Source organism: Lactuca saligna, chromosome 2 (genome assembly GCF_052625555.1).
Source record: "Lactuca saligna cultivar CGN05327 chromosome 2, ASM5262555v1, whole genome shotgun sequence".
In the NCBI taxonomy this organism is placed as follows: Eukaryota; Viridiplantae; Streptophyta; class Magnoliopsida; order Asterales; family Asteraceae; genus Lactuca; species Lactuca saligna.
The window spans coordinates 189,126,873-189,139,140 of NC_136418.1; the positions used below are offsets into that span (position 1 = coordinate 189,126,873).

General features: G+C 31.0%; 1 protein-coding gene across 1 annotated transcript; it reads right to left on the reverse strand.

The window, feature by feature from the left end:
* Positions 1-3,335: 3,335 nt before the first annotated feature.
* On the reverse strand, positions 3,336-6,510 carry OVA6 (Class II aaRS and biotin synthetases superfamily protein). The gene is made up of 11 exons (XM_078977264.1): positions 6,103-6,510; positions 5,633-5,689; positions 5,456-5,566; positions 5,236-5,322; positions 5,041-5,154; positions 4,626-4,970; positions 4,382-4,543; positions 4,116-4,315; positions 3,941-4,024; positions 3,693-3,861; positions 3,336-3,604 (listed from the first exon to the last, which is right to left on the reverse strand). Exons 1-10 carry the CDS (start codon positions 6,433-6,435, stop codon positions 3,720-3,722), a joined length of 1,635 nt encoding a protein of 544 aa, XP_078833390.1. The 5' UTR covers positions 6,436-6,510; the 3' UTR covers positions 3,336-3,604; positions 3,693-3,719.
* Between the last annotated feature and the right edge of the window lie 5,758 nt (positions 6,511-12,268).

The following is a 12,268-nucleotide window of genomic DNA, read 5'->3' on the forward strand; positions in this document are numbered from 1 at the left end:
TTATGACAATTTAAAAGTTACACTTTAATTCCTTTGATTTTAAGAATTTACATAAATGGCCCATTCGATAATAACCTTAGATTTAGTTTTTTAAATGGTTCAGATCTGTTCTCACGTTCTCAACCTTTTAGGTGTTCTCATTTGATCCTACTCATATATATATATATATATATATATGTGTGTGTGTGTGTGTGTGTGTGTGTATGTGTGTGTGTACGAGCGCACGCCCGTGTGTTTTACAGATAGATGTGATATAGAGGGCAGTAAAATCAATTTTATTTAATCACCATCCTTGTTGATTTGGATTTCTAAAACCTTGAGATAAGAATGTTAAATAATGGGAACTTAGGATTGTCCTTCATGTTTCCAAATTTACCATTTTCAAAACAAACGGAAATTATTGGAATTTCATTCAAATCTTCTTGAATCCTTATAAACACTTTAAACAAAATAACACTAAATAATGCTCACAAAAAAGAAACACAACCACACAAGTTGTCTTATGTATTTATACTAGAGCTTCTACGTATATAAGGAGGCATATCTATTTTAATAAATAAATGTTTTTTTCTACTTGTAACACTCTCATTTAATTTGTCAAATGTCATTTTGTGGTTATTTTGATTTTTTTTTCATATGTCATTTTATAAGTTTTTTTATTTTTATTTTTTTATATTCCACATAATATTTTAATGTAATAAATACAATAAATTAAGTAATAAATATTTATTAATTAGGGGCGAGCATAATAACCAAAAAACCGAACCAAAACCAAATTAACCGATTTAACCGAACCATAATAACCGAACCATTTTAAAAACCATTGGTTCGTTTTCTAATTTTTGTTAACCGATAACTAACGGTTCGGTTATGGTTTTATAGGTTAACCGAACCATTATTAACCGAACCGCTAACTTTATATTTTAATATATAAAAATTATAGGTTATATATAAAATAATATAATCAAACTTATTTAAGATCCATTAAAAATTTGAAAATATAATCCATTAATCCTCACTTATCTGGTTACGAACGAGCAATCAAACCATCAAAAATTGATCACGGACACACACAATCTTCCAATTATGCATTGAGTTAGATTATTGATTAATATTGTAATTCATAATCGGCTAATTCTATAATTTGTAAACATTATTTACAATTAGTTTAATCTTCACACTCATAATCTTAATTGAATGTTTCTTACACTGTTAATCCTAATCAAAGATTGTTTGGACTTTATAGTACTATTCAAATGATTTTTTGACTTTATAATCAAGGCTTCTAAGTAAATTAATTTTTGGTACTTTTTGACTCTGTAATATATTAAGAATGTATATATATATTTTTTTGGTTTTTTTTTTATTTATTGTTTTTGATTTAATCACATTGAATATATATGAGTGATTGACTTTTTTTTTTTTTTAATCCAATAACACATAATATGAATGTTTGACTCTTTTATTTTATAGTTTTGATTTAATCCTATTGAATGTGTATGAATGTTTGGCTTTATTTTAATATTAATATCAATTATCAATATATGAAATTATTAATGTCAATTTTTTATAATGTTTTATATTTTTATTGAATGTGTCTATATGTTATCTCACTCTAAGTATTAAATAGGGCTGACAATTCTCGACACGACACGCGACACAACCCGCGACACGACACGCAATAAATGGGTTTGGGTTGAGTTTTTCAACCCGCCAACCCGTTTATTAAACGGGTCATATATGGGTTTCTCAAAAAATAAACGGGTTGACCCGCCAACCCGTTTATATTCTTAGTAAAAAAATTATTTTATTTTTAAATGTATTTATGTATCAAATATTAATATTCAATAAGTATTATATAATATATACCATTTATTCATACACCATTTGACTATTTTGACATTATAACTCGTGGTGGATGGTCTAAGGTCAGAAGTCGTAACCTATAAGGCTAAATCTGTAACATGTATCTATGAATGTTTTTAATTTTCATTTAGATGTTTAAGACTTAAATATCTAAAATTCGGACCCACGAACCCAAATCTGACCCACAAACCCACCAACTTGTGAACCCATATAAATAAATGGGTTGGTGGGTCATATATGGGTTTATGTTCCAAACCCGCCAACCCGTGACCTGTATATTTAAATGGGTCGTGTTTGGGTTGACATATTTTGACCCGCCAACTCGCCAACCCGCGACACGCCAACCCGAACACGATACGATTGCCAGGCCTAGTATTAAAGGTATACATTTTATTCTATTACTATAATTTGGGTTACAAACATTGTGGCGTTGATGACATTTTGGTATTCTATTTTCATTTTTATGCCAATATATACTTTCGTCGTTTATATTATTTTGAAAATTATGGTTAACCAATATTAACTATTAACCAAAACCGTTAACCGATAAAAATCATTAACCATAATCAATATTAACCATACCCAATGACTAGAAAAATGCATTAACCAATCATAATGGTTATGGTTCGGTTTTAATCAATAACCGAACCAAACCGCCCCATACACACCCTAATTAATATCATTAATGAACTTACCTTTTAATTTCAAAATTCTCAAAATTAAAGCTCGTTATTTTTTTTTTTGTTTATTTATTTAAATTATTTTTTAAAATATAAAAACCATTTTCATTATAATAATTCATTATTTTTCTTATAAACTATTCTCACACATTTAGACATTTATATTTAATATTTTTTTTAAATTAACGCATAGAATATATGCACCTCACAACTAGTAAAAAATAAACAAGTGAACGCAATACTCTCTATATATACCAGAAAATACAAGTTGTCTCATCTATTTATAGTTTTATAGTTTTATACATCTCTATTTATACAAATAAATGAACGAACACAAGAGCCTCACGGCATCCAATTCAATTAAAGTAACAAACTAAATCAGGCATACCTTTTGTTGTTTTGGCGGGTTATAGATAATACAATCTAAAAACAAACTTTAATACCACATGTCAAATGTAATCAAGAAAATATCAGCCGATGTCTTACAATTGTTCACAAATTTCATATTTTTAAAACTATTTATAATTATATCATTACATTGATCAATCTATATATATATATATATATATATATATATATATATATATATATATATATATATATATATATATATATATATATATATTGTATGCCTGTTTGTTTATACCATCATTTTTGTCTTAAAATCTTTGCCCATATATGTGGAAACCCATAGTTTATAAAAAATTATCATATAATATCTAACTTTAAACTAAGGTGTGTCGATTCTCCATCCACACACACATGTTTGTTGTCAAGTCCCCTTCCATATTGACTAAAGTAAGAAGGTATAGATTCCGTAAAGAGAAAACACTACATAGGTTGTTGTTCGTGTGCCATATATTAATTGCTGTCGTACACTTAAAAAAAGAAGAAGAAAAGAAACGGGTCTTTGCTAGCTAGCAAATTATTCTATTATCATTACTTTGAAAAAGAAAATTCAAACATATCTTCTTTCTTCCCTTTTTCCTTTCCCTTTGAAATCTCTTTACATCTTTCTGTTGTGATTTCTTTCTCCATCATGTCCACCATTGTTTCGGCTGCATGCATCAAAAAAATCAATAGATAGATTATGATACATGTTAAGAATTCAATCCATGGAATTTTATTGGTAGAAATGAAGAAGACCTTTTTGAGAAAATAACAAGTAATTGATCAGTAAGATTTAGCAAAAATTGCAACTTCATCAGCTGGATTGCCAGTCATCAAGCACTTGTTTGGGCCTTGAGGTTGTTCAAAAGGAAAGCACCTAATCGTTGCCCCTGTTTCTTCTTTCACCTTCAATTCATCTTCATCACTATGAAAAAAAAAAAAAAAGCAAAATTTTAAGGATAATAATTGTATTATGTTATTTTTAGAATGAAAATCCAACATACCTTCCAACCCATGGACCCCTTGCCCACTTTCCCTGTGATATTGCCTCTTTCAGTTCATCATATGACTTCACATCCACAATGTTGCTGCAGATAAATGAATACTTTAAATTTAAACAAATACCCCAAACCCAGACATGAGTAAAATTACGATATTGCCCATGATTGAATGATTTACCTATCTCGAAATGACCTGGCCTTATCCAAAAGGGATAACTGGATCTCCTCCAGCTTTTGTTTGACATAAGGTATGAGAACAGAAGGTTCCATGGATATTCCAAAAACCTTCCCTGGTTTTCCAGGAATATCTCTTCTAGATACAACAACACTCCCACTTGAAACATCACGAGGACCAATTTCAATTCTTAAAGGAACACCCTGTACAAAAAATATCATATAACTTAAAAGGGAATAACAGAAACTCCACATAAACTAATATCTGACCTTCATTTCCCAGAAATTAAATTTCCATCCTGGTGTTCTTTGATCAGAATCATCTAGCTTCACTTTAATCCCAGCAGTATGAAGAACATCTTTAACAGACACTGCAGCATCAAGAACTTCCTTCTTTTCATTACCCTTCTTCCAAATCGGCACAATCACCACCTTGTAAGTTAATCACAAAACAATCTTTCAGTTGATGAAATAAAAAAAACGAAAATGGAGATTTTGGTTGAAGAAACACCACCTGTACAGAAGCCAACCTTGGGGGAAGCATTAATCCAGCATCATCTCCATGTGTCATGATGATACCACCAATAAATCTGGTGCTTATAGCCCAAGAAGTTTGCCATACATGTTGTCTTTGTCCATTTTCATCAGCAAACTGTGTTCCAAAAGCACGTGAAAAGTTTTGTCCAAGATTGTGACTGGTTCCAGCTTGCAAGGCCTTACAATCACCCATCATAGCTTCAATGGTGTAAGTTGTATCTGCTCCTGCAAATGTCTCCACCCTTGATTTCCTACCTGGAATCACAGGTATTGCAGCTTCTTCATAAGAAAACTTTGTATACACATCAATCATCTGCATTGCCTGTGCATTCAACAATCTGTTTGTTAGACACAACACAAACTTTTTAAAAACTTATAAAAGAAATACAAACTTCTTTCTCTGCTTCCTCTAGAGTGGCATGTGCAGTATGCCCCTCCTGCCAGAGAAATTCAAGAGTCCTGATAAAAGGTTTGGTGCGCATCTCCCATCTTGTGACATTTGCCCACTGATAAAGGATAAAAATGAAAACATGAGAACTGAGAAAGGAATAATCCCTAAAAGAGATTAGCATAAAGTGAAGGGAAACCTGGTTGATCATAAGTGGAAGATCACGATAACTATGAATCCATTGGGTAAACATGTGGTTCACTATTGTTTCACTAGTGGGTCGAACCTGCAAGAGCCTCAGAAATTGCAAGAATCAAAGTCATACTCATGTCCTAATTCTCATGATTAGAAAGGTAACTTGTGAGTGAATATACAAAACTGTTATCAAATCAGAGGTGTAGAGTAACTATAATCAGTACCACAAGTTTTTCTTCAAGTTCTTTCCCTCCTCCAACAGTTACAAGAGCCAATTCTGGGCTGAAACCCTCAACATGGCTGGCTTCTTTCTCTATGAAGGAATATGGTATAAACTGGAAGTAACATCCATTATTTAGTTTAGTGCATTCAATGATAAAAGACAATAACTTATTAGCTACCTGTGGAAAATACATGTTGCTATGTCCTGTTTCCTTGAATTTAATATTCAAATAATCCTGTAAAAGGAAAACCAAAAGTCAACAACTCCCTGCAAGATTACTCCGTCGAATCCAGATGATAAACCAGAGCTACAAATTTGTTTTCAAGTGTATGTTTATTTTTCCAATGGTAAATAGAAATCACATAGTTGGCTACGTTATAGAGAGTGATCTAATCTGTGAATATGTATAGTATAATTCATCCATACTGCTTTTGGTCACAAAGGAGTCTGAATGTAGAAAAAGTTGTTGGTTTTAGCTTCAAACAAATCAGAATTGACTGCATTGCAAAGAAGTACTACAGGATACGTTACAGATGTTAAAAGATTGAGAAAATCTAGGTTACATTTGGAAGAAGGTAAAAAAAAAAAAAATCAAAATCGAGCAGCCAGAGCTTAACAAGTTTGTCTCAAAACAAACAAAAGACCTACCTGAATAGCTTCCCAAATGGCATAACCGTATGGTCGAATAACCATGGTACCACGAACAGGGCCGTAATCAGCGAGCTCAGCCTGGGAAATGACATCGAGGTACCAAGCATTGAAATCCTGGGAACGAGGTGTTATGCCTTGTTCCTGAGCAAGGGGCTTCTGGTTCGATTCAGGGGGAGCCACCTCCGTGGCAGGCGTAGTCTGGGCGAAAAGTTTGGTTGTAGTAGTGAGTTTCCGCACATGGAGCTGGTTGCTGCGGCGGAGAAACAACGAAGAGCGGCCAGAGGAGACGGCGAAAATGGAAGTGAGAGAGGGAAGCCGCAGAGCCCCCATTTGTGTGCGAGTGAGACTTCAGAGAAACCTGAAAGGATGAGGGTTTGACACTGAGCAAATTTTTGCCTGTGTAATATTTTTTTCACTATACACCCTAAAATAATAGATCATGTCCATTTACATCTCATAATTTATGTTTCCGTCGCTATAGTCACGCCTTTTTACATGTTCAAGTTTTGGAAATTTGACACCATTGATTCTTGTAAAGGATAGTGATTTGAAAGGGTAACAAACTTTCGTAACCTTTTTTCGTTATCTATTTGCCACTAAACTATTAAAAATGTTTACATTTTACCCTTATGACCGGCTGTTACCCTTTTCGACATGTTTACATTTTACCAGTGGTAAAATGTACTTAGAAGCCTTAGAAGCCTTGATTACCAAAAATTTTTAATAGTTTAGAAGCCTTGATTACCAAAAATTTACTTAGAAGCCTTGATTACCACTAAACTATTAAAAATATTAGAAGGCTTCTAAGTACATGTTACGAAATTTAAACATTTTTAATAGTTTAATAGTTTAGAAGCCTTAGAAGCCTTGATTACCAAAAATTTAAACATTTTAAGTAAATTAAACATTTTTAATCAAGGCTTCTAAGTACATTTTACGAACGAGCAATCAAACCACCAAAGACTCAAAGAGCATACCCTTTTTATTTGTTGAGTGCATTAAAATTAATTTTGATATTTAATTAAAACCATTTTAATCAATAATTATATTTTATCTTTAGTAAATAATCAAATAAAATATCCTGAAATATATAAAAAAATAAAACCAATAATGATTAAAATTTTAATATAAAATAAGGTTGAGTTGGATTGGATTAGATTGTATAAGTGAAAGAGAATCAATTTTATCAATTTCTAAAACTAGAACCAAATGTATAAAAGTTATATACAACCTAATTTTACTATAATAGAAATTGAAGGAATCCTAACAAACAAAATTTTGAATTGTTTAAGCACTCAAGATTAAGTTTCTCGCATTTTGTTAAAATATTGTTACCGGATATAAAAATATAGCCAACTTTTAATGATTTTTAAAAATAATAATAATAATAATAATGTCACAATATTTTCAAAATAATCATCAATTTCGCAATGGTTTTGTTGTGAAATGCATTATTTGCATGGTTTCCGCCGCTAATAACAAATACTTTATTGTTCACTGTAAAATGACATTGTTCATCGCAAAGTGGCATCGTATTTTGATTTTAAAAAATTACTAAACTTGTTATTTAAAATAGCATGGATTATAAGATTAGGATAATGTCACTAAACCCCAAACAAGTCCACAGTTGAGACGACTCGTTTGGAACATTTCATTATTTTGTAGAATAAGGGGGAAAAGTTTTGTGGTTATGAACCTTAGCATCTTTACTTCCTTGTTGAACAACTAAACTTTTTGCATCCATGCTAAATTCCTAATGTCAAAGGGTGTGTTCGGCACACAACTTTTGAGAGCTTCTAGCTTCTAGTTTTTAAGATAACGCTAGTTAAAAAGAAAATGTCTCGTTTGGCGCAGGAGCATTAAGCTTTTAGCCTAAACAAAAAGCTCCAAAATCAAAAGCTACATGAAGTAGCTTTTAACAAAAAAGCTCCAAAATAAAAAGCTACCCGCTACCGTTACCAATTACCCAGTAACCGCTATCAGCTACCTGCTACCAACTAGTTTTACCGAATACGCCTAAAATGCCTAAAATGTGTACTTAAATCCTAAGGCTTAATAGGCCTAAAAGATGGGCCGACCCATTTTTAGCACTTATATATATATTAGATAAATCCTGGTGTCCAACCCAACATAAATAACATTGAAAACTAAAAACTGCAGTTGATGTGAGCAAACGAAGTAGTTTGGTGATTAGTTAAGGTGGTAATTTTACAAAGAGGTAATGGTGCTCAATACTTCGATGTAACTTTATGTTTCTCGAAAAAACACTTTATATGTTTATATGTATAAGCATAGATGTAATAAATTATAACCATTTGAAGAGTCTACAGAACTAAAAGCATATACGTCAAATTTGATTTTTGAAGTACTTTGTTTAAAACTGTGATATAAAAGTGATCTTTATTAACAATAATACAGTTCTCCTCATTCAAATGCAATACTAAAATGTACAACGCCAGAACGTAATGCTATAATGTATAAAAATTTCAAAATGCCATGTATTTTGAGAGATATATAAATGTTAATTTCAAAATCCCACTTAGGGTTTTATGAAAGATAGTTGGGTTTTCTATTTGTTTATTTTAGCGTCCTATTTGTAATATAAAGAAATAAAGTAATTGTTATAATATATAAACACATAAAAATATATAGTTATTTCTTACGTTTAACCTATGTGTTTATTATAATATTGACATAACACAAAACAAGTACCACAGCGAATGCATTCATTGGTGATGTATGTCTTGTGTTTTAAATCAAATAAATATGAATCATTTGTCAGCAATAATTCCTAGGGAAAATATGAAAATGACCAACAAATATTTTATTTGTCAATTGTTAGTTAGTGAACTTATTTTTGTCCATTTTTAGGTAAAAAAAAAAACTTTTAAAATCGTCGTCTTTTAGTCCCTTTAACTAGACATGGTAGGTAATACCGGTTAAACTTAGGAGAAAATTTTATAGATTACCAAAGAACTATTTCATTTGTTATTTTTTGTCACTCAACTTATTTTTGTCCACTTTTAAACAACAAGCTTTCTAAATGGTCTTAATTGGCTTACATGACATTTTTTTTTATGATTTATGTTAAAACTTAATTAAAGTGTTAGAACATCATGTTTTTTTGAAGGCAAAGACACCATACCCAGTTCGATTTCCCTCCTAGACGGACTGGATCTCTTTTTTAGAAATACTAAAATACCAAGTCATACTTATAAACTCTATGTCATCTTAATTTTAATATAGTTTTAGTCCAAATCATCAAAGAAAAATGCCACATAAGCAGGCTATAACCAGTTAAAAAGGCTAAAGTGAGACTGGTCTTGGAAAATTCATTATTTACAAAATAAGTTGATCGATTAAAATGAACAAATGCATAGTTAACATTTTCCCTAAATTTTTAATGAACAAATGCATAGTTAACATTTTCCCTAAACTTTTAATGATATTACAAAATGAAACTAAAATAAAACAAATTTGAAACCACATATTTACAAAATGAAACTACGTAACCATCCATAACAGTGTATATATGTACTCTTCCTGGTTCTTGAGTTCATAACGATAAGAATGTTGAACACATAAGGCAACTAGCCAAACTTTTCATAACCATGTATGTTCTATGGTAATCAATTTTTATGTATTATGTTAAAAATAAAAACTCATAGTATAATGTATCGAATTTTTTACTAATTATAAAAAAAAAAAGTAACATGCATCTTCATTGGTACCACATAATAAAGAAAAAGTGACATACATTGCTTAATATGGCGAAGACATGAACCATATAAGTTTCACCTTTTACGGATGGAAAATTTACTAAGGATTCAGATGATGCAGTCACCGGCCTGTAAGTCTGATGCATTTCATAAATTGGTCCGTGGCATAACATCCGTTGCCTACATACATTAATAAGGCTGTAACTAGTTTCACCCCCATATAATCAATATAATTCTGCATTTATGACTTGTACCTTCTTCTTTGTATACTTGCAAGTATCCAAGTACAAGCTTTTGTGTCCAATATATCACACATTAACATCACCTGCGATCCATTAATTGCTTATATAGATTCTTTTCGTATTAAGTAATTCAAAATTTATCAAGATTTATTGGGCATATCTATGAACTCTAAACATATAACGGAACTGATTCGTACAAAACATTTTTTCTCTCTACACAACAATTTGTGCTTTAAAGTGTTGTATTGTACAACTATATAATACATAAATTGTTATGTATGGCAAAAAATTGTTATGTACGAATCACTTTCCTATAAAGAATTGTAGTTTTTTTGAAAATTTTCAACATTAATACATATGTGGTAATATTAAAAAGGCTTGTTCGGTTCTGGAATAGAATCCAAGTTTAATCTTAACACTATCTAGTCAAACTTAGCTTAAATCTTGTTCTAAAGTCCAATTTAGGGAGAGAAAAGAAGGGAGTAAAGACTAAAGAGAAACGGAAAGAAAAGAGAAATTATCTTGTTCATGAAATTATTTTTCGGACGAAATTGGAGAGAAGATAAGAGAAGACAAAGAATGATATTTTCTCATTATCTTCCTCCCAAATGGGAGGGATTTGGAAGTAATTAGGCTTAATAACATCATTAAAGCGTAATCCTCTCTTTCCTTTCTTTCTAACTTAAGCACGCCAAAATACAATTTTCTTTCTTTTCTCACCCTTCCTTTTCGCTCCATATTTTCATTCCCTTTTTTTTCCTTTACTAAAACCAGGGAACTAGGTTGGTTTGTGGTTTTATTCGAATTATTGTAAAAAAATTAGAGTCTAACGAGTTAAAAATGATTTCATACACTTTACCTTTAAAAGCAAAATGTAGGAGAATATAAAAACGAGCTATAAGAAAAGTTGAAAAAATCACAACCGACCTCAATTAGGTTTAGATGTTACATTGACAGAAGCCTGAAACGACAACATTATGAGGAAGAAGATAGTAGAGTTCAGTGTTCTTAGGTGTGTCAAAAATGGTTGATTATAGATTTAAATTGAATTGCTTGAAATTCGACGGTTAGAAAGAAAAAAAAAAAAAGGAGCACTCTTGCACATAAGTTCATGAGTTATTTGCGAATCCACAAATTTAAAGATTGTGAGTATATTAGCATATTTTCTATAATCTGAAAATTATCCGTTCCTTTTGGAGCTAATTTTGTTATTTCATCCCCCCCCCCCCCCCCCCCCCCCCCCCCCAAAAAAAAAAACCCTAGAAATAAAACTATAACCCGAATTCACTCACTTTTAATATTACGTTTCCATGGCATTGGATATAAGTATATAACTCAAAAGGTTTGAACATTATTGGATATTTTGCAATCGAACCATTTCATATATTGTGTATATAATACTAATTAATAACAGTGTTAGAATGGTAACCAAAATACAAACAAAACACTTATAAACGACAACAGTGAGAACTGAAGAATATTTCTTAAAGAGTGTTAGGATAAACACCTAAAGACAACCAAAACTACATACTGGACTTAGGAAACTACTTAATACCGAACTTTTAATTTTATAATATTCTTAAGCTTTTTCACTCTACTTTTTATACTATTTTTACATCGAAATTTTAGGACCACCAACACCAACTAGCATCATTATATTATAATTATTACAAAATAAATTAAACAAACCACTACTATATATAAAAATCTGTCGCACAAACAAAAATATATTTTTTAAAGCATATAGTTTTAGATGGACATTATTAGAATGTATATGTTAAGAAATATATTTGTAGTTCTGTACGATGATGGATTCTTTTTGTTAAGTAATGGTCAACGCCGTTATGGTGGACATAGTCTTCATAACAGTGGTGATTCCAGAATTTTATTTTTGTTGGGGGTATGTTTTGAATTTTTTCAAAAACAAAAAAGGGTTTAAAGTAAAACTAAAAATAATTAGAGTATTTATATGTAAATTTTTTTTAGCCATTGGGGTCATGTCCCCCATTCCTTAACCTTCGCATCCGCCACTACTCCATAAGGATGGACATTTGACTCGGGACTGGACTGGAACAAAATGGGAACTAATAAAGTTGGTTCGGTTTTGATTCTTATTTTTCTTTGAATCGATTATCGGTTAACGGTTATTCAATTCACAGTCCGTTTTGAACCTAATCAGGAATCAAACACATCCTTTAAGAG

Coding starts and splice junctions, on each gene's coding strand:
- OVA6 (XM_078977264.1), bottom strand. CDS start 6,435: ATGGGGGCTCTGCGGCTTCCCTCTCTCACTTCCATTTTCGCCGTCTCC. Junction 5,567..5,632: donor GCAACATGTATTTTCCACAG/GTAGCTAATAAG, acceptor TGTTACTTCCAG/TTTATACCATATTCCTTCAT. Junction 3,862..3,940: donor AGGGGTCCATGGGTTGGAAG/GTATGTTGGATT, acceptor TTTTTTTCATAG/TGATGAAGATGAATTGAAGG.